General features: G+C 39.5%; 2 protein-coding genes and 1 long non-coding RNA gene across 9 annotated transcripts in view; 2 read left to right on the top strand and 1 right to left on the bottom strand.

Moving 5' to 3' along the window:
- LOC148399259 (uncharacterized) overlaps window positions 1–16,094 on the bottom strand; it is a 46,164-nt gene extending 30,070 nt beyond the window's left edge. For all 3 annotated transcript variants that reach the window (XR_015858252.1, XR_015858255.1, XR_015858254.1), the window contains exons 1-3: window positions 15,977–16,094; window positions 2,330–2,765; window positions 2,109–2,264 (exon numbers count right to left, since the gene is read on the bottom strand). This is a non-coding gene — a long non-coding RNA (uncharacterized LOC148399259). The remainder of the gene's footprint in view (window positions 1–2,108; window positions 2,265–2,329; window positions 2,766–15,976) is intronic.
- Window positions 1,603–9,286, top strand: LOC148399260 (voltage-dependent calcium channel gamma-4 subunit-like). Of its 5 annotated transcripts, none has more exons than XM_088374804.1 (6): window positions 2,521–2,665; window positions 2,749–2,876; window positions 2,958–3,153; window positions 7,440–7,523; window positions 8,250–8,390; window positions 8,635–9,286. In XM_088374804.1, the coding sequence occupies exons 3-6, from the start codon at window positions 3,000–3,002 to the stop codon at window positions 9,153–9,155; spliced, it is 900 nt and encodes a 299-aa protein (XP_088230930.1). In that variant the 5' UTR covers window positions 2,521–2,665; window positions 2,749–2,876; window positions 2,958–2,999; the 3' UTR covers window positions 9,156–9,286. The 5 variants fall into 5 exon arrangements, with proteins under 5 accessions (XP_088230932.1, XP_088230930.1, XP_088230931.1 ...); XM_088374805.1 differs by having other exon boundaries at window positions 2,749–3,153; window positions 8,635–9,002; window positions 9,093–9,286; XM_088374803.1 differs by having other exon boundaries at window positions 2,749–3,153.
- LOC148399258 (voltage-dependent calcium channel gamma-1 subunit-like) lies at window positions 13,740–22,651 on the top strand. Its single transcript, XM_088374809.1, has 4 exons — window positions 13,740–14,278; window positions 20,535–20,609; window positions 21,170–21,316; window positions 21,390–22,651. Exons 1-4 carry the CDS (start codon window positions 14,041–14,043, stop codon window positions 21,620–21,622), a joined length of 693 nt encoding a protein of 230 aa, XP_088230935.1. The 5' UTR covers window positions 13,740–14,040; the 3' UTR covers window positions 21,623–22,651.
- The last annotated feature ends 222 nt before the right edge of the window (window positions 22,652–22,873 follow it).

The following is a 22,873-nucleotide window of genomic DNA, read 5'->3' as shown; positions in this document are numbered from 1 at the left end:
TTATATGGGTATGATTTATGTTCAGAACATGGCAAAAGCATCCTTCAGGCTGTGATAGTCTACAACAGCTTGTCTGTGACAGCCGGCAGCTAGAGTCAGTGTTTGCTTTCATTCACTCCAATTCCTCTCAATTTCCCTCTAAATCTCTCGGTTCTGCTGCAGGCTTCGTCTACGTACTAGACGTCACAGACGCAGTTAATCCTCCACCCAGTGAACTGGGATATGATAGTAAACTACCGTATATGTATGCACATAAAAGCAAACGTCTAAGATACTGGTGCCCGCAATTGGCTGGCGACCAATTCATGGTGTATACATACTAAACCAACTACATGAGCGCGAGGCCTCCATCCTAGCTGTACCTTTCATAAAATCATGATAGCGATCAAGCAACGTGAGGTGCATATAAAAAAAAAGAATCAATTTCCTGTTTATTTTCTCATTTCTTTATACTCTACAACAACTAATGAGATGACCTTATCGTCTTATTGTGCACAACAGTATGATATTCACTGGTGCATCAGGGCCTTCTGCAAAATCTTTGAAAAGTGCTCTCTCTGATGAATTAATTAATTTGTAAGGTACAAAAAAAACACACACAATGGCAACAAACTATTCTTGAGAACACAGAGCGTTTAATTGTTCGTTTGATGAAACAAACAAAACAAAAGAAGATAATTTTTGGTATATTAAATTTGTTTTTTAGAAAAGAAGTTTGGCTTGTCTGGCAACTATATCACAATTGCAAAAACACTTATTGGAATGAATGATTTGGGAGACACAATATGCACACACTCATCACGGCCATTTGCTCCTTTGTGTGGCCATAGTGCAAGATTTAGGTTATATCGTTCAGTAACGATTTGCAACCAAAATGAATGAAATTAACATTTACAATTGTCGCCCTTACAATTTTCCCAGTATATCAGAGATGAGATTTTCTCTTAGCACATGCCACACCACAAGATATTCGCTCAGGATTTAATTTTTTAGTACAATCCAAATAACCTGGCTTTTGCTGACTTGGATCACAAGATTGATTCGGTCTGTTTATTGGTATATTTGTATCCCATGTAAATCTTGGAAATTTTAAGTAGCACAGGAAAAGCATTACCTTGTAAATGGATGTACTTTGGATGCTAGTAAGGATGGCCTCAAAGCACCCTGCAGCATCAGTGTCAATACTGTATGTACTTTTATAGTGCTTTTTCTTTCGTGTGGCGCACAGAGGGTGTCAGGAAGCACCCTACCAGGCGGATTGAATCATTAATTGCACTTTCTAGGAGCATGTCAAAGAAGGGGAAGACTTGCTACTGGTTCCTCCACACAATCCTAACACAAACCTTTATCTACTTCTTTAAAATCAACCTTACGTACCGTATTTGCTTATCCAAAGTTTTGATTTCCCTTCATCTAGTGTGGCATAAATTGCCCTCTTCCTCATCTGCTCTGCAATTTAGTTAAACGACCCTGAATTTTCAAGGAATCCTTTTAACTCAAATAACCAGTCACTTTATTGACAGGGTCTTTCATTTTTCGTTTGAACAGCCTGAGCCTCTTGGTCCATTCTGTACACCAGGAAGCCTTGGAGCAATTATTACACTGACTCAGCACAAAAGTGATTCTAAAGAAAGTACAGACACATTGGGCTGCAACGGGTCACACATGCTAACCTCTTTACTGTTGTCCCTTAGAAGTGGTGAGTTTGTATCAAACCCACCATAACTTCATTTCATTGTATGATGATATGGTTAATAGTGTGGTATTATTTCGGAAGAGTCACCATGGATCAAGCACAGTTAGTGGAGATGGCGAAAGGTGAGTGGTGCTTTTGACACAGTCAACCTTGTGAACATATGACAAAACTATTTCTAGAATGCTCTAAATATACAGTAGGCCTGATTAACCCTGGAATCTTGGGCCTTCCATATAAGTCTACTATTAAATCTCCAAACCTGCTCTCACTCGACAATGATTTAAGCATTGACGTCTTCATTCTCAAAATAATGTTTTACATTTTGGACTATGCAAATGGGAAAAATGTGCATATCCTGCCTCTCATACATCTCCATAGGCTTTACCGGAAACTATTTTTTTTCTGATCTTACCTTCCTTCTTGATTGAATATCCACCAGTCCTCTCAAAAGCATACTTTTTAACAAGGTGCAGGGAGGGAGGGGGTCACTGCCTGGAGAGACCAGATTGATCCTCCCTGTTGCGACAGTCGCCACTCAGACTGCAGGATATTTTTGACTACATTTTATCTGTAAGAAGAAAAAAAAATATATATATATATATATATATATATGAAAAAGAAAAAGGCACTCACCATGCAGCTAAAACTAGTCAGCCCAACTAAGCAGTGCATTAAAAAGATCAGGAATCAAATATGACAGTGAGTTTTATACTTTTTTTTAAAATATGGTTTTTCATTTTGCTTTGCCTTTGGTCTGCTTTGAAGCAACACAGCTTTACATATAAATGTCTCTAATTTTCTTTTTAGATGTCTTTTTTTCCCTTTCCTCTTCTTTTTATTTAAATCAGGCATGCAGTTGTTGTGATGACAGTCTTTCATATTGTAGTTGCACGCCAAACAGGTTGAAGCGTGACTTTTTCCGCCTCTTAATTCGGAGTCTCTTCTCCCATTGGCTCCATCTCATTGATGGTAGGTGTGGTCTGGATGTCGGTTCTTGCACTTTCAAAAAAGGCAGCTGTGGTCTTCAGGGTTCTTCTGACGGGTTCTTCCAGTGTTCCACCTGTAGGTCCTGCAATATACAAAATGAAAAGAAATGATGGACCTCCTGAGTCGACCTTCAACTTTTGCTGAACTTTGGATGGACGTGGAGCACAAAGCAGACACCTGAGAAGACAAAGTGGTGATTATGGTGGGGTACTTTTGTTGATTTATTTTACACGCATGATGCGCGGTCATGGCTTGGTGTGACCGTGGGCTCCAGACGCTCCTGGCCGTCGTGGGCGCCTTCGCCGCATTTAGTCTCATGAGCATCGCCATCGGCACCGACTACTGGCTCTACTCGCGGGCGTATATCTGCAACGCTACTAACGCGAGCATGGACGACAGCCACGCTCAGAGCAAGAAAGTCAAAGGCGACCTGACGCACTCTGGACTATGGAGGATCTGCTGCATAGAAGGTAGAAATAAAACTCACAAACTTTCGGTGTTTGTTTTAGCGCCGGTTTGGTCTTGTTCCGTTTAAGAACTGGGATTACGCATGCAAATCAGACTGTGTGCATGCAACATGGGCGTGATGTGATGCGCACTGGAGGCAACATCCTGCTGGTTACACTAAAAGCATCCTTGCGTAATCAAACGCGTGTCCAACTTGTCTCAAAGACGCGATGTGGTTACTTGCGAACTGCCTCCATGTAGTTCATGTTAAAACTGAGAAAGAAATTATCATCTATAAAAAAAAGGTAGAACATTTGCGAGAGTGATTTAATTGGATCGGTTATGATGTTGGTCTATGCACTCTACTGTATATAAATAATAATAACATAATGATCAAATATAATAGAATGAGCTATAATTCCAAATGAAATATAACAGTTATATAATTACTAAATCACAGAATGTTAACAATCGCCTTTAACAGTTTATTTTAAAAAAATAAAATAATAAAAAAAGGCAACCATGCATAATGCAAAAGGCATCTTTTTAGGATGCAAGTACTGTTGGCCAATAAACCCATGACCACAAAAATGCATGTGAGAAGGTTTACATTTTTTCCTCCTGAATATCAGATTGTTAAAGGAGCAGTATTGATACCAACGAACCCACACAAAACACAGAACAAGTGATGACTAAACCAATTATGGGAGTGATCGGAAGTACCCATGATAACATCATATAGTCATCTTCAAACCATAAAATAATGTGTTATATCACTGTAAAACAATGATATTAAATTCCTCATTACTGTGGTTATTGATAATATTTCATAATTAAAAAAAACAACACAAAAGGGGGCCAAAATTAGGTTATTGCATGCCATTCGTTGTATTTGCCCCCCACTCTTACTGGAATTAGATTAAATATGTAAAACCATCTTCAAACTCAAACTGGCATTTCCTCTCTCATGCTTCAAAGCACTGAGCCTAATATAAGCGGCATCACCGCCAAGTGCACGCTACACTTAAAGCATCAGTCGGACTTTTTTTTTAGAATATGTTTTCCAAGTCCCATCTGTGAAGAGGTGTCACATCTCTACACAAACACAAACACATTGATTACAGTTGCAGGGAAGTGAAAACAGCAGCTTCGATGCTACTGAGTGGAGGCCCTGTGCGTGATCGTCTTCACTTCAACTGAAACAGCGTAGCAGAAAATCTGCCTTGAACATTTGTGGTGTATTTGTTGTCTCTCAAAGGGATTTGCAGTCCGCATAGTTTGCACCATTTTTTTCAATCTATGACAGGAAGTAAAGGAAAGATGGCTTGCACAGCAACAGTTGTATTGAGTCGGGAGGAATGAAGAACATAAATAAAGCCGTAGTCTGATGGCACCCTGGCTAACCATGTAGAAGCAATAAGGCTTGTCCCCATGTGGCAAACACACCTTTATGAAGGGGGAGGATGTTCATCATGCTCATGTTGTGAGTGATGACAGTGTTGCACTGCAAATATTTACTCAGACTAGACTGAAACCAGAAGCCTCTTTTTGCCTCTCCAGGGATGATAACGACCCCATATGTTTAGGTCTCAATACTTAAGCATTAAGCTGATTTTCACAATTTCAGTATTGCTAATTTGTGGCCGTGGCTAAAACAGAACCTGGGAGTCCAGCATGAGTTGCTCCTCCCCGACGATGTAAAATAACATCGTGATGGCATTATCACTTACGCGGCACAAAGCTAGATAGCTACGATGACAACTCCCTGAAAATGTATCATTCCTTCAGATAGGCCACTTTAGTAGCTGCTTTAGAGCCTCTCACTGGCAGCAATAAGTGTGTGTCACTGCATGCATGTCACAAAGAGTAAGGCAGAAGTGTTGAGGGGGTGGGAGGGGGATTTTTAGAGTGCCCTGTTGATTGCCATGAGTGTGTGTGTGTGTGTGGGGGGGGGGGGGGGGGGTGTTCATCAATACAGTTTTCATTTTGAGTTTTGTTTTATTAAATTGAATTACTATGAATCATTTTTCAGAGTACATACGATGATTGATTAGTTGGTTGGTTAATCATTAGGAAATTCAGAGTACATATGACGATTGATTAGTTGGTTGGTTAATCATTAGGAAATTAAGAATTTATTTTTTACTCATCTTGAAGTGATTGAGGTACAAAGTACGAGGTGTTCTGTGTGACTGCAATTGGCAAACAGGCTCTTGAGTGTGTCTGTCTCTCTTGTCAAAAGAATTTAATTAAGCCATTTGCTTTTTAGAATTAATCATGGATTTTCATTTCTAAAAGCTTGTGCATTGGACAGTGCAAGTGTACCTAATAAGGTGTCCACACAGGTAGTATTAATTAATTGTGGATACTTGCCTTTCTTCCTGCAGGGCCAGTTGTGGCTGTGGCCATGGTGTGTCTGCAGGAAATGAATATAAGCTAGCATGATGTGTGTATGTGCGCGTGTGTGTGTGCGTGCGTGTGTGTGTAGAATACATTAGTTATGATGTCAAAGAAATCCTGTGAGAGGTCGAGCAAGAAATCTGATTGTGGTTTGCCGAGGGGAGGATGTTGCCACGGTGACGTTATGCTGACTAATAAAAGATGGGCTTGCTCTAGGGAGAGATAATTCTCCAGTTCCTCCCCCTTACCATATTCTTGCTTTCATCCCACCGTTATTATTAACTCTTATGTTTTTCTTTCTGTCTCGTCCATCTCCATTTCTTTCTTTCTCTACTTTATTGCGATTATCAGTGGACAGTGTTTGCTTCTTCCTGGACCTTTTCAGATGGCTCAGTTGGGAGAAAGATTAATTTATCTGAAACGCGATACGTTATAAATTTAGATGCACTCATAAATCAAAGTATATTTAAGATCTAACACAGACACCAATCCAACGGGGCTGTTTGGTACATGAAAGAACAAAAATTTGTTACAGCAAGACAAAAGTGTAGAGTCTGTGTGAATTATTAAGTTTTGAGTCATTTAGCAACTGTTTAACATAATGGTGAGATTGGTCATCTGGCATCCAGGGCAGATAACCTTTGGGCCGGCATCTTTTGGGGCCCATGCAATGTGGTGAGGTGCTCACAATGCTCCAAAACTTCTCAGTGTAGGTGAAATAAATGGAATATTCTTCAGTAGCCAAGCCATTCACATGATCTCAAACTCAAACTAACAAATTGTACAGTAATCATTCTGGCTAATTCTTCCAGGTATGATTTCTTTTGTGCATTGCATCATTTAATGCCACCTAAACAAGAACAACAGAATTATTTTGACTGTCATCTAACATATTAATAGCTGGTTGTTCCAAATTTGACTTGAGTTGAATGAGGACAAACGTGAAGTTGTTTGCTTTAGCCATCATATACGCTAAACTCCCAGAGGAGTCAAATTCAAACTGGAATTCCTTTGCGCTCTCTTTCCTTGGCTGTCTTTATTTCAGAGCCTACATCAAATTATTAAGGCAGCCTCTGAAAAACATCATAAGGATCAGAGACTTAATGTCAAGACATCATCAAGAGACACATGTGTGCTTTTATCTCATGCAAGCTGCTCACAGGTCTGTTTAAGAAGGCCTCAGATGTTCGTTCTACTGGTGAGATTAGCCCATTTTTCTTTCAACTAAAATATATATTAATGGATGATGTGTTGCAGAAAATTATGGCTATTAGTTAACATGGTAAATACATGATTTCAGTGAATTTAGTCAAAATACACGGTTGTGAGCTCCCTTCGATTGAATTCTACTATTGACAAAAAGAACAAATATACAACTACCCCGAAAGGAGCGTTATCCATATACTTCAGTTTCCACCACTGTTATGTAAGAATTATAGAAATCAATACTATCCAAAAATGCAATATCACAGCACCAAACTGTTGAGATTCCATTAGTTAATTACTCATATGACCTAAGTATGCAACAATGTAAATTCCACTCACTAAAGATTCTTCAAAAATATTTAATAGTCACAATCGGAATATCAAATGCTGTTAAAAATGTCTTATTTCTGGTCTCAAAATACTCTTTCGACCTTAAAGTCAACCTTGTGCCATCATTCGAGTGGTGCTGAAAGTGGGCGGAATCATCCGTTTGACATTTTATTTAAAGTTGAGAATTCGATATTCATAATTGACCCGTGTTTTATTCTGTTAAAAGTAAAAAATATACTTTGTGTGCCAAGTCTTGGAATAGAAAGTGCCTGGGGGCTCCGCATCATTTGAAACACACAAATCCTGGGTTGTCCTCAAAATGTAGCAAGAGAGACGTTATTTTATTTTAAGTGTTTGTCATTGTTTCGTGCAGGTATCAACAAAGGAAGCTGTTTTCGAATCAATCACTTCCCGGACGATAATGACTATGACACAGACAGCTCGGAGTACATTCTACGTGAGTGATTTTGGCGTTGTCATCCTCACACTCTTCAATTCTTAATCCTCTGGCCTTTGTCAAGTGCTGATGCCTTCATCACAAAGGGGGGCTTAATGAGTCATGACGTTGCCATCCCGCCGCCCCCATTAAATCCGGATGTCAGGACGCTAACTGGATCAAAAGCAATGACAAAGGGTGTGCCCATGACTAATTGGCCTTCCTCAAATCATGTCACCCAAGAGACACCCACTTAATGTTGTAGTTCAATCAATGTCAATGTAATTAATATAAATACAATAAAAAAAATGATACTAATATAACAATATAATACCAATAATAATACCAGGAATAGTCCATTTTCTTCAGTTTTTTTCCCTCCCCTCTATCAATAAAATTTGATTTTTACCTAATTAATTGAATCAGTTGAGGATAATGGTCATATTCATGGTGTAAAAAGTATTTGTAATATATATACGTATATATTTTTATATCACAAAAACCTAGCAATCAACCAAAGGCCCTGTACCCTATGCTACTCACTCACAATAAAACAAACTTTACTGATTAAATTCCTTGAGTCAACAATGACAATGGATGCAATGATCAGTTTAAAAGCACGGAAATGAAAAACAAATTCTCCAACTTTTTTTTCTCATGACTGGAAATAATATCAGCTATGACTCACTCACACGCCACTTTCAATGATAGTAACGCCCCCTTTTCTTTTTTTTCCCACCATGTCAGGTATCGTGCGAGCCTCCAGCCTTTTCCCCATTCTCAGCACCATCCTCCTGATGCTGGGTGGCCTGTGTGTTGGTGTCGGGCGCATCTACACCAGGAAGAACAACATCCTGCTCAGTGCTGGGATTCTCTTTGTGGCTGCAGGTAAGGCCATACTCACGAGAAGACATCCACAGTCATCTCTGATTCACTAATTTATTATTCTCTTCCAATGGCAATGTTAAAAATTACATAGATCCTACTTTGGGTTCATACATACATCTGAAATAACTTAAGGTACTGATTAATGATTTTTTCATTTTCCCTCCAGTCAATCAAGGTGATGTCATCATGTCTCCATCCAGATTGCAACTAAGCTTTCTAATCTGTTTTTCCTCCGTCTCCTCAGGTTTGAGCAACATCATCGGCATCATCGTCTACATCTCCAGTAACGCCGGCGATCCCAGTGACAAGAAAGATGAAGACAAGAAGAACCAATATAACTACGGCTGGTCTTTCTACTTTGGCGCCCTCTCCTTCATTGTGGCAGAGTCAGTGGGAGTACTCGCCGTCAACATATACATCGAGAAAAACAAAGAGACCCGCTGCCGAGCCAGGCGTGACTTTGTCAAAGCCATGACTTCCTCTTCGCCATACTCGCGCATCCCGAGCTACCACCGCAGACGGAGGCGCTCGCGCTCCAGCTCCAGGTCGTCGGAGCGCTCCCCGGGGGGGATGAAGCGGGGGGGAGGATTTGGCGGGGAGATGAGCATGCAGGTGGGAGACATATCCCTGTACACCTTCCGCACTGACCCTTTGAAGGCAGGCAGGCAATGCAGTCCTGAGAGTGACTCTGGCTTCTTGCAGGTGCACAACTGCTTCCAGGAAGATGTGAAAGATGGAGGCAACAGGAGGACCACACCCGTATGAGCGCTCTTGTCTGACTTTACAATACGAGAGATATTACTTGACTGTACGTGTCTGTGCAGTATTAGCCCTCTTCCCAAATTATTATTTTTTTCATTGTTTCCCCACTTGTCATCAAATAAATGTAAATATAAGACACGGTTAACCCAGATAAACAAAGGGCAGTTTTAAAATGGTGATTTTATTTATGAAGGGGGAAAAAAATAATATTCAAAGCTACCTGGCCTGGTGTGACAAATTGCAGTGAGTATTTGACGTCCCTATGGGATATTTTTGCTCAGTCCTCCAACCAGAACATCACAGGGCCAGGTAGCTGAAGTAAATGTTTTTTTTCTCTTGATGAATGAAATCATTTAAAATTTGCGTTTTGTATACTTAGGCTATCTTTGTTGAATAAACTAGTTTAGGGGATGTTCACACGTTTGATGATCTTAAACATTAATGTGGGGAAACTATGGGGGGAAAAAAGGAATTTGTGGAAAGGGAAAATAAACAAATATAATATTAATGGCAATATGGCAATCAGAATAGCCAAAGCCACAATCAGCTTTTGCACGGATGTATAGAAACTGCGCTGCTTTGTTGGCTGGAATGAGCCCATTTTAGTCCAAGAATGACAATAGACGGTGTCATCGAAAGCGAAAATTTGCAAACTGGCGCATGAGATCCCAAGACCATGTGATTAGTCCACTTCAAGCCTTAAACGTCAAGGTGGGCGAGACTTAAGTAGTCGACTAATTAGTTGAAGTTCGAGTATATATAGTATGTACAGTAAATGCAGAAGTATCCTCACCTATAGTTGGACATACCCAAAAAGCATTCAGCACCATTCACAGTAGCGCTTATCCTGATGAGGGCTGCAAGTAAGTAACTTTGAATGAAAGGAAAGATTTGCCCTGGACTGGTCACCAGCCAATTGCTAGGCACATAAAGACAGACAGTCATGCACACTAACACTTAGCGACAATGTCGAGTCTTCGAGTTTTGAGTTCACCTAACGTGCTTGATTTTTTGGAATGCGGGATGAAGTACCCGAACTTCAGAACTGTGAGGCAGTTGGGCTGCTTGTTCACCTGGCTGACCGCATACACAATTTAGACTGATGGTGACTTGCGATTTAAGTTGTCACTTATATTGCTGCTGTTCCACTTACGCCCTGTGGGTAGCAGTAAAATACATGTTTCAACCTGATTTTAACCAATAGAATCAAAGAAGAGGACTATGCATCATATCATGGCCTGACTGTGGACTAAAAGTAAAACACAGACATATGCTTCATTTATTATTTGTGCCTTACATTAAGATGAAAAATTATTGCGCAACCACAAAATCTTTTTGTTGTCTTGTGACAAATCTTATAAAAAACGAGATTTTACTGCCATTTTGCAAAATGTTATGTGATAAAAACGGATAGTTGCTCGATAGAACCACTTAACTGAAGCAAGTCTCATCTCCAAAAGTGTTTACGAAAAGTATGTGTTGCTTTCTTTAACAGCTGGTGCTATGCTCTCCTCTTACAAAAATTTGTACAAAAGCCTCCTAAAAATTTGTTAGCTCTAGTTTTTGTGTTCACAATATGTGAAATGTGCTAAACAGCTCTGAAACATTGCCACACGCTTTTAACGTGCTTTTTGTAAATACGGACGTGTCTTGCATATGATGAAGGACAAAACATATTCCAGGGTACATCCGAAGCATGCGTGTTAATTTAAATTGATATAAATGCGTGTCGTTTGCTCAGGGACGGTATCAAGGACAAATGATAATTTGTTGGAGTTCAGGAAAAAGCAAGCAGCTCCTACTTCTTTTGTTTACAAGAAAAGCAAATACTGTATTTCATTTGGTGTAAAAAATAACAAAAAACTCCATGTCCTAGCTAATTGGTGGTTGCATGGCCAACTTGAATAAGAAAGCGCCACACAAACATTACATTTCATAGGCTGTTGAATGATTCCAGCCACATTATGAGAAAATACAGTATGTAGTATGTTTGCTTTTCGTAACGAAACGGGACTGTTACAACAAGGTGTATGATATTTACATGTCTCTGTTATGAACTAGTTGCCTTTGCGCTCAGATAATTTGGGTGTTACAAAAAATGACGGATTTTCTGCCATCCTTAGAATTCTTTATTTGAATTGGCTATTTCATAGTAATGGTCTCACTGTTGCATGTTGGTTGTTTTGTTTGCATACTTGCAGAACCTATTGGCTTATTTCAGTACAGTTTACAATAAATTTTATAAAGTGATGTCATGGGATTTTTTTTTTTTTTTTTTTAAATGAGCAATGTTGTTATTTAGACTTGAATTGAGGTTCAATAAAAATGAGGGAGAGATGTGCTCGTTGACCGGAGAGGTTATATTTGTCCACTGATGCAGGCGTGCGGTGCCGTAACGCTGGAAGGCAGACAGTCAGCCAATGCGAGGTGTTAAAGTGAAAATGCTCGATCAAACATAATGCTCGACTGAGCTAACAAGCTGCTGAACACTTCCTCTCCAGTCTAGTAACATAAGATCAAGCAAAGCGGCTGTTGTCTGTGGCACGGCCATCTAGAATATCAACCACATTCTTGTTATTTTACACACTTGAGTTGCATCAAAGATTTTCTACATGTTGCCCAGTTTGGAATCGGTCAAACTCATCCTCATGTGCTTGGCGAGTGTCGTTGGAGAGTCTTCGCAAATTCTCAAGTCACAGAGCCTTGATTTAGAATGGACTTATTTTGAGTCCACTTGCGTGCGTGAATGTAGCTTGCTGATGCCAAACAGGTCGTATGACCTTTCTTCCTCTGCGGTCCTGAATTAGGGCGTCCGCTCAGCCAATACTGTTTACTTGACACCCGTGGATCTGCTCTGACATTTTTATCCACAATGAAGCTTGTGCCCTAATCCTTCTTGTTAAGTCCAGTGAAATATAGTGCCTCCTCCACTAATTGACAAGAGATTGGCATGGGTCACCTTTCTGTGCACTCACATAGTCGCCAGACTTGTTAGCATTAGGTCAAGGTGCAAGAATGACACATGCTGGGCTGATGTGACAAATAGAAGATGACACTACAGTTCATACGTCAGTCCTTGAGATTCCAAAAAACAATCAAATGACACATACTAAACAAAACATTTACATCCAATGGGTGTTTATTTTAGGAGTAGCGTCCTTGTTTATGTGAAACATTCCTACGCGTCAAGAAATTTGCTTCACATGCATTTAGACTTTCTTTTCCTTTTTTGGAGAAGCATATCACAAACAGGTGACTATTTTTTTTCCTGACCATGTCACATGTTTGTTCAGACAATGGTTGTGAGTGAGAGAGCGAGATTTGGGTCTTTGAGTTGAGACTTTATGGTGCATTTGCTCATGCATGAACAATCGTTTCAAGCCCAAGCACACCATAGTGTCTTCAAACTACGCAAACATTCCAAAATGTCCCATGTAGAAAATCAATCGTCAGTTCAAAAAGATGAGAACCTCATTCAGCTTTAACCCGTGAAGAAGTGTCTAAGTCAGATGGAGCTTCAGCCCCCTGGCGAGATTGCCTCTCCACAGGCACCCACTCTCTTCTTAAGTTCTTGAAAGTGTTAAATGGCTGACATTTCTCCCGGCAGGGGTCTTTATACCCTGCTTCCTGTGGATATTGGTGCCATGCAGTGGATCCAGCAACGACAGGGGAGACATCTGTCACTGTGATGAGGCTCGGTTTAGCCCTGAGCAATCCAAGTTGGAGTATATCCTTTCATTGGAATCGTGAAACACACCAGATATTGATGCTTGACCTCATTATCCGATATGTAACGAGCAAAAAACATCACTTGTTTCAGGGGCAACTTTCCCCAAGTCACATCCGGAACTACTGATTCTTTCTTTATTGAAAATACTCAGAGCTCCAAATGACTGTGGTTGTCTCTGATAAATAAACCAAAATCTTAGACAAATCCGACAGACCTTTTTTCAGAGATGCTGCAAATTAAAGGAAAATAATAATTCACAATTATATCTTTTATCTATCCCCCACTTGTCTAAACATGCTACCCTAATTATTATTGCATTTGTGGAATATGAATTGGGCAGAAAAATTCAGTCGTGTCAGGGGGCAGCCAGTTTGCAACTTGCTGGCGAGTGTAAATGACATCACAGTGGCTCAGGGCTCAGCTTGTGAACATCACATAACCAAACACAGAAAACAAGTGGCAGGCGTTACCACAATGCACCTGATAATTCGGTAAGAGAAAGCAGACTCTGCCCAGCCTAAAAATCCTTATTTATATAAGTGTCGGGGCAAGTCTAATTTTTAGCGTGTTTATGAACTGAATTTGGTATACACACTATTTAAAGGAGGGAGAAAAAAAAAAGAGTGGTTGCCAGTTAATGTTATGTTGGATCTTTATGGAATAGGTCTTGGTTTATTATTTCCCATAAAATTCTGAAGGGGTTCAGAGGTTTAATTTATTCGAACATGCTGAGAGCAACGGGATAGGCACACAACTTGACTCATCGGTCACATTTATAGAATTACAAACACACCCCCCGGCCGGCCCCATTTGAAAACACCAACCGCCACATGCAGCGTCCCACCACCACTATCCCGTTTGCTCGCAAAGGCAGACACAGTTGGTTTGGTCATCAGCTTTTCTGATCTACCTCAACAGCTGTGCCTCTAAACTTGCAGCCCCCTCGGTCACAGCGAGCAGGATAAGGATCATTAGTGGGACGGAGGAGTTTGACCCTCTTCATATCGAAGCACAGGCACACACTCAAAGTGCAGATAGAGCGACAGGAAGACAAAAACTTGCTGCTGACTCATTCAAGTGGAAAGAGTCATCGATTGTGTATTCGAGCAAAAGATATTTTTATTTCTTTGCTGGATTGAACACTGATCACCTGGGAGCATGGAAAAGCGCATCAAGATCAATATTGCCATTTTTGTGCTGCTGGTGGGCATGGCCTGTATGTTCACAGCCGTGGTGACGGACTACTGGGCCGTGCTGAGCCCCCAGGTGAAGAAGGTCAATGAGACGTGTGAGGCGGCCCACTTTGGCCTTTGGAGGCTGTGTAAGAAGCAAATCTACATCAGCGCTGACGTCTACGATGAGAAGCATGGCTGCGGACCCATCACCCTGCCTGGAGGTGAGGCGAGGTGTCATCTCATTGTATTCCACTAAAACAGAACATGTTTGGCTGGATGATCTCCAGATGATTCCTCATAAACTAGCAAGGGGAGAGATGCTGCAGCAGGTCAAGGTCATTCACGTTAATGAAAACTAATGAAAAAAACAAAAATCCCCAGAGCATCTTTTGTTCATGAAATGAAATAAAAATGATAGCTAACTGAAACTACATTTTACGTGCATATATATACCTATATAAACATAGATATGTATGTATATGTGTGTGTATTTATATATATGTATATATGCATATAAATATGTATACACACACATATATATATATGCATATAAATATGTATGTGAATATATATATGTGTATATATATATATATATATATATGTGTGTATATATATATATATATATATATATACACATATATATATATGTGTATATATATACACATATGTATATATATATATATGTATATATATGTATATGTGTATATATATATATATATATATATATATATATATATATATACACATATATATATATACATATATATACACACACGCACACACATACACATGTATTAGAACTAACTGAATCTAAAAAGAGTAGTCAAACTGAAATAAAATCAAACTACTGTAAAAAACATCCAAAACTATTCTCACAATAGTGCGGTTTACACAAGCTTTGTTTTACATTTTGCACCTGTGTCTTCTTAAAAGTTTAAAAATTAAGCTTATTTTTCATAAATGATGAGTGGAGAATTTTCAAGTTAAAGTATAGAAACTTTGAGTCCAAGAAGAGGCCACATGACAAGACAGAGGATGCAACCACAAAATTGTCCAGTCCAAAAGAAATTAAAATGATGACTTTAAAATAGTAAGAGGAGAGCAACTGTTTGCGACTCAAATATCACTGACGCAAATATGACTTATGATTAGAGTACACAGCCAAACTTTAGTCTGATCACTCTCAAGAGTTTGAAAACAAGAGCCAAAGTTAAAAACAACCCGAGTTAAACAGTGGAAACTGAAATTCATTGTTCATAACGTACATGTGTATATTGAAGATGAACAAGCAAGCTCTGGCTTTCTGCACTTAAGAAACACAGTTCAAGAAGATGTAGATGAATTTCACCACTGCGTTCCAAGTCTTAGATTTTAAAACATTATTGTGCTTTGCAAATATGCTGCGGAGCATCAAAGTGACAAATGATGCCGTCAGTGCTCCTTTTTGGGACAAATAGGAGGATGAGACATCTGAGCCTCCTGAGAAGGCCTTTGCAGCAGATACGTAGGAACCCACAAACAGAAAAAAAGGATAATCACCATTTCTTGATGTATCTAATATAAAAATATGCATGGTGACGTCTTGATTTAAAGAGGGTTTTTTTTTGGGGGGGGGGACAGGTATATTTCTATTAGGGGAGGATGATTTATTTTTGCAGTGTAAGTGTGGTCATGTGACGAATTGAACTCAAGGCAGCACTTTATTTATTGTTTATTACGGTAACCGTAAAATTAATTTGGCAGAGACGGGGTTGTAGCCTGCGTTTGTCCAAGTACAGTATACACAAATAGCAAAGAAGAAGAGTGTTTTAACAAAACAAACGAGGGAGAGGCAAACTGACTAGGCCTTCATCCAAAGTTTGTAGCCTAGGTTACACATAACACACTACAGTCAGTAAATATACAAAGCATAGACTTACAGTACAAGCAGCACTTCAGTCCAGATGATCATGCACGAGAGGTTATATTGCACTTAAAAGCAGGTTTTGAAACACTACACTGAACTTACTTCCTAGTTCCAGTTTAACCAGCACTTCCTGTCTAGGCAGGAAGTGTACAATCCTAATATTATCACAAATGCATCCCAGAATGCAGATTGTAGTTTTCTTTTCTTTTTTGTGAGTCAAAATAATTTCTATTTTTTAAAAGAAGCACTTGCAGAACTACAATGTTTAACAAAGTCACATTTTACAAAATTAAAACAAGCTTTTTTTTTTTTGGTTGGAAAGATGATCTCCCAGTGAATCTCATTTAAGGAGCTCAAAAACACCATTCTTGTTCATCAACCAAAAAGTGGCCTTGATTGTTTCTGGCTGCATTTAGTTCAGTGCTGAGTGGTTTTTAATGCCGGTAAAAAGTCTTTTGCTGTATGGTGTAGAACATCATGTGAACAAGTTTATTATCTTGCTTGAGGGTCATTCAGACGAATTCAGCAACTAATGAAGCTGAGTCATTTTGAGGTCCACATAAATAAGTCTGATTAGCGGCCATCGCCGTGCTGCATGCCGTTGTTTACGAACTGAGTAAACCTGCTTGAGGAAAGCCGCGAACCTCGCGGGGCATCTCCGACTCTGCTTGCTGTATTTGGAGAGGAACGTTATTGTTTATCACAGCCACAAGTCTTTAAGGGTGGTGTCAAAAGCCAGTGATAAAAAGCAGGACTAATACCATTAGTAATGCATTGAGATGAGGTCATGGCGAGACACTCATGGGGAAAACTTGGTGAGGTCTTATAGTAGATTGCAGGATTACAGTGTCGCCTCTGGGGTCCAACATTATCTATTTGGGGGAACTACTTTTCATCGTGGAAATAATGAAAATAGTATTCTCCAGCTTCAAACTATTACACCCTAAAAAGTAACAACAGGGAACTTTTAAATACGATTTAACTGTAAAAATAATGAACCACTCTTAGAGACCTGTCTTGGCTTTTTGTATGTGAGTCAGCTTACTTTGCATACTGTAACTTCCTGTGTAAATTCTTCTTAACGTTTCATCTTCTTCTGCTAACCGCCCATCTTAGTTTAGAGGTTCCACTTGATCTAAAGACATTTCAACCAAGGCCAGTTGTTGAAGGAAAAGAGGAAGGATTGAGTGAAACGGTTGCTGTCCATCACAGCAGAGATAAAATGAGAACAGTGAACTCAGCATGGCTCCAGACAAAACAAATATATTTATATAATGTATTTTCAATATCTTTTAATGATGCCATGTAAAGTCTGTGGCAGGGAGTTATTAGAGATACAAATATAGGCCGCGTGAATACTCAGCTGTCTAGTCCGGCAGCCGCGGCGGTCAAGTGTTCACAACCAGTCCGAGTCTCCTTTTGAGTGACGGCGGCACATGTGGGGACCCCACTGATCTCCAAAGTTTGTTGCCCCACTAAAGCAAGAACTCTCCCCCGCTGCCTTCACATTTCCAGACGTTCAAATTACCCCACACTCAACAAAAGTTCTAATGCAGTGAGGTAAAACGGCTGCTACCATTTGGCCTTCCTGAGTCCTCACAGGACATGCTCTTCTCAGGAGAGAGCACACAGGGCCATGTGCCAGCCTTCTCTGTGGAGGCTGATGGATTTCCCATTTGGGTGTCAGCGCTACATAAGCACTGTACACTCAGGAGAAATTGTATTAGGTTCATTGAATGAGTTCCAATATGAAATCTGCCTTTGCAAATACAGCAAAAAAAATTGTTGTCTACGCCTTCATCCAGATTCTTATCAAAATTGAAGTAGTTCCTCTTTGGTAGACCACACCTCGACAAAGTTTTATGTAAATTGGATTCTTATTAAGCGCCCCAAAATACTGCTAATTACTAACTAACGAATATGCAAAGCAACATCCATCAAAGCATTGTCTTTTCATTTGGGAATAATTATTATTAATCAAAAGCCAAGCAAGAGTCACAAAAACCTGCTTGAAATACATGTCGAGCACAAAGCCTGCACACAGTAATTTCTCTGCCCCCGCCTCCCTCCCTTTTTCTCTGTGTTCATCTTCCTTCCGAGTGTAGTGAGACAGAAAATGTCCTGACATTATGTACTAACAAGCTTGTTAGAAGAGAATGACGAGAAAGGATTTTAATTTCCTTAAACATGCTAATATGTAATCACATTAAGTACAAACACTCAAAGCTATTTATAATCCACAAGATTTGACAAGGTTTGAAGTTAAACTACAGTCAAGTCAAGTGTGTCCTCCAAATTGGATCTTGTTGCTAAGTAACAATGTTTTTCCCCCTACTTGATAAGTCCACCTTTCAGTGGAAGCATTTTTAGTACAGAAGTGCTTCTGGTTTCTTTATTTGTTTTTTTGGCAGGATGCCTACGAATACACTTAGTGGAACTGGTGACGTTTTGTTGCACATTCACACAAAGGTGTGATAGACTTATCATATTAGATTTCTTCTAGATTTGTGAAGATATATAATTTTCTACCTAGTCTATTCTTGTAAATGGTTTTCTTGGTATGATTTGTAAAAACAGTGCTGAGTATGAGTGGTGAAACATTATTCACACAAAATATATCAGTGGTTTATATCATGAGCACTATTGCATATATATTTACTTGCATGACCCAATGTGACATTCTTTCGACTCATTTTAATGGATCCATTTGAGGAAAATTCCCTCAGGATTAGTTGATAAAACTTAAAAAGGGAAATGAAAGTATTTCCACATGAAAGCATTGCACTGATGTATCACAGTAAGAGTGCATGAAGAGGGATTAAGAACCCACATGCATGTTGAACCTCATCGCACGATGCACATTTCTGACATGAGCTAATGCAATAGCATCTTGTCATAGCAGTTTTTCTGTTACACGCGTCAACGTTCTCCATCTCACAAATGGCTTGGCCTGAAATGAAACTTCTTCATGTATAAGCTTACAGAAACATGCTGCCTTCCAAATAAAAAGCTCAATTGTGTAACATGACAGAGCTTTATTGAGCTCTTCTTCACATATCCGGTGGAATGTGCACATATCTGTAAGGACGGCACGAAGGGCAAGTTCATACCTTGTCGGTTTGAATCTTGGCTCTATCCATTCTATGTGGAGTTTGCATGTTCTTTCTCTCACATTAAAAAAAACATGCATGTTAAATTTATTGAAGACTCTAAACCATGCGGCTGGTCACCAACCCTGAAGCTGACAGTGACTCCTTTTAATGCCAAGGGACACTAGTTTGATATACACTTCTGATATAACAAATTCATTTTAATAAAATTATGTTTTTTAAAAAGTGATCTCCATTAATCAGAAGACACTAGTTATGTTAACGACTTCTCACAATAATTCGGACACCGATAATTATCAACAGGCAACAGTATAGTTATAAAGCTATGCCACATTTTTCAAATGAGCACAACAAGATCACAATTTCACATCACTTGAATGCTACTTTATATATTTTCTATATATATTTTTGTTTTGTCATATGATGTATGTAGACCTTCTTAGATATCAAACGAGGAAAATAACATGTGCGAGACATGAGTTAGTGTGAAGTTACTGATAGACTTACATATTCACACCGTACAGTGACAACAGGTGGAGTATAATGTACGTATATGAATTCAAAGTTAAAGTATGCGGGGCAAAACTTGACGAGGACTTTGGAAAAGATTTGGAGCAATAAATAACACGGCACATAGCTTTCATTCACAGTTCACTCGACAGCTCTTCATATTGCTTGTGTAGTGCAAAGTGTTTCACACTGGCTCTGAGTTTAAAGTTCTGAAATGAAATGACAGCTGTCAGCTCGTAACGTACACATTGAGGTGTTAATATGCCAAAGCTCTTCGAATAACTTGCATTGTTCCACTCAGCAAGAATTTACAGCGCCACCTCTGAATTCGAACAATATGTTCAAGGACTTTTGTCCTACTCTCATTTGTTGGGTTTTATCTATTTTATTGTAGAAAATAAATGCAATGCAAATTTATAATGAAATATTAAACAGCGGAAAACTGAAATGTTAATACAAAAGGGTCAAGAAAAGGTGATTCACGTTGCCATCAATTGTCATATACTGTTTCTCTTTTTGTAACTTTCTTACTTGTTACAAGAAACGCTTAACCACGTAATCATAAAAGCTTCATGTCTACTTGCAGTCTTATGGGGACAAGTTTCACGGAAAATGGGTGGATGGACTTTGACAACAAAGAATGTTCAGTTCCATCCATCCATCCATCCATCCATCCATCCATCCATCCATCCATCCATCCATCCATCCATCCATCCATCCATCCATCCATCCATCCATCCATCCATCCATCCATCCATCCATCCATCCATCCATCCATCCATCCATCCATCCATCCATCCATCCATCCATCCATCCATCCATCCATCCAAATAATATCCGGAAAATTACAGCATGAAAAGTGACAATTTATATTGTAGTCTTGTTGAACTTGCTATTCTTCTTACTGTAATTGACATGAATGAACTAATATCTGTTGTTTTATCCCCTTAGATGAAAACTGCACTTACTTTGGCCACTTTACACCAGGACAGGACTCTGAGATCTTTGAACACAAAACTCAAAAAGGTGAGTCTCTGTAGCTGCCCTCCACGCCACAATACTCCCCTCACCAACTCTCCGGAGACGGCTGCTTTCAATCTGTCATTGTGTGCTTGTGCTGTTTTATCACATTTGCATTCCCAGCTGTCCCCGCTGCAGCAGATGTATCGGATGGAGCATTAAGTTGCGTACGCTTCCACACCCGAAACTAAAGATGCTATTGCAGGCATTCCTAACATAAGAACCCTTCCCCCCCTCATCCACCACTCACAGTCTATCAGCCCCACCAGTGACACGCACACTGCAAGTTCTCAAATAGAAATAATCTGCTCCGGAGTCTAAATAACTCTCCGAGCCATGTTTTCTGAATCTCCTTCATTAATCATCTGTAATATTGATGGACTAGCCAGGACACCTCTCATGTTGTGCTAGCACAATTAAGGCACCAGTGCTTAGTCGAGATGTGTGTATCATGCTTGTATAAACAAATTATTAAATTTTCCATTGCACTGGAAGTCCTTGAGTTAAAAATCCCTGTTTTTTTTATTATTCTTCTTCAATAATGGGATAATTATTTCTCATTACAGAGTACAACATCTCTGCTGCGGCCATCTCCATCTTCAGTCTGGCCTTCATGATCTTAGGCTCCCTCTGTTTGATTGGCTCATGCACGGGTAAAGGAAAAGGAAGACTATACCTCCTCAAACCCGCTGGGATGTTTTTTGCCTTTTCGGGTAGGTTCACTGCGCTATAACTCCTCATCTGCACTGCCACCACGCAACTTAAAATTGTCCTTTATCTTTCCAGGTCTGTGTTCATTCATTTCACTGGAGGTGATGCGTCAGTCGGTTAAACGCATGATTGAGAGCGAGGACACCATCTGGATCCAGCATAACTACAGCTGGTCCTTCGGATGCGCTTGCGCCGGCTTCGTTCTTCTCTTTCTCACTGGTATTGCCCTCCTCATCCTCTCCATGCCACAAATGCCCAGGAACCCATGGGAGACTTGCATGGACGCCGAGCCCGAGCAAGTGGAGTGAGAGGCCGATAGATGTTAGTGATTGAGAAGAACAAGCGTTGCAAGGACCGTAGCCATGATGGAAAGTTTACCTCTCAACCTTTAAACAACTTGAATGTCGGTCAGTTGTACAGTTTCTAAAATACATACCAGAAAATAAAATAAACACGTCATCTCCTAAACCTGTTGATGATGAAGATGGAGAACACAGAGCCCCGTTATTCACATGCAGGGAAACAGACTGGGTTACATGATATTTTGCGATTTAACTTAGGTAAACCTGCACAATGATTTGTTTTCCTATATTCTACTCCTGGTTCTTTTTAGGGTGCACCCGTGTACCTTAAACGGGGGTCCAGCATCTGGTTGCGGTCACCTTCATGTATTTCTCCCCACATGATTCAAAATCAAATTGTTTTAAAATGTGACCATGGTGTGATTTGATAATTATGCTGTGCATGAAGTCTCTTGCCTTATGTATTATGTATTGTACATATTTCATGTTCCTCTTCTCATTTATTTTGGTGGTATCTCAAGTAATGGCACAATTGCAAAAACCAAACACAAATAAAAGAAAATGAGAATGGAGTCATGTATTGAGTTTTAGATGAGTTGCATTTGACTATTTCATTTGGACTTTTTGGAGTAAATACACCTACAGTACAGGCGATAAGCAGCTTTGTATTAGCAAATGTATGTTTAGAAAAAATCCTAATGACCAGATTACAAAATCTGTAAAATTGCTATTCACGCTGAAGCCCCCAATGATCTTCATGATGTGCTCTGCAGCACCTGTGGTTGTCCCCTGTACGGCATCTATCTACAAATTTGTTGAGGCTTTTCTTTCAATCTGAAAAACATAAAAGTAACACCTTTTTAGTGCTCCATGCTTTTTTGGGCAGTACCATCAATGAAGGGTTGTTCCGATTTAATTTTTTTTAATACGTACGCTTTATGGTGACTTTGTCTGGCTTTATTTATCAGTGTGTTTGAATTTTGAACTGTTGAATATTTTGCGTTTGTGTGTACCTTTTTAATGACAAATAAATATGCTTGCTTTTGTGTTAATTGTGTATGAATGAAGTAATGGGTACTGTCAGTATACTATCAAATCGCACTTCCGAAGATCTTAATTCTTCATTGATGGATAGATAAAAACAGGTAGTTTGCTCTAATTCATATTACACAGAATCTGAATCTTGATTTTGGACTAATGAGGGACAGAAAGTTTTTGACTTGACTTCTTTAATATTAATCAGTGTATTTCCTAGAT

Source organism: Syngnathus floridae, chromosome 4, assembly GCF_059516105.1.
Source record: "Syngnathus floridae isolate MCC-2025c chromosome 4, RoL_Sflo_1.0, whole genome shotgun sequence".
Taxonomy (NCBI): domain Eukaryota; kingdom Metazoa; phylum Chordata; class Actinopteri; order Syngnathiformes; family Syngnathidae; genus Syngnathus; species Syngnathus floridae.
This window is presented reverse-complemented; position numbering and strand designations above follow the sequence as displayed.

Bases quoted from the DNA above. Each gene is read 5' to 3' on its own strand.
- LOC148399258 (XM_088374809.1), top strand. From the start codon at position 14,041: ATGGAAAAGCGCATCAAGATCAATATTGCCATTTTTGTGCTGCTGGTG. The intron at 14,279-20,534 runs GTGAGGCGAGGT...TTATCCCCTTAG, and splicing joins ACCCATCACCCTGCCTGGAG to ATGAAAACTGCACTTACTTT. The intron at 21,317-21,389 runs GTAGGTTCACTG...TTATCTTTCCAG, and splicing joins GATGTTTTTTGCCTTTTCGG to GTCTGTGTTCATTCATTTCA.
- LOC148399260 (XM_088374803.1), top strand. From the start codon at position 2,931: ATGGCTTGGTGTGACCGTGGGCTCCAGACGCTCCTGGCCGTCGTGGGC. The intron at 3,154-7,439 runs GTAGAAATAAAA...TGTTTCGTGCAG, and splicing joins GAGGATCTGCTGCATAGAAG to GTATCAACAAAGGAAGCTGT. The intron at 8,391-8,634 runs GTAAGGCCATAC...CCGTCTCCTCAG, and splicing joins GATTCTCTTTGTGGCTGCAG to GTTTGAGCAACATCATCGGC.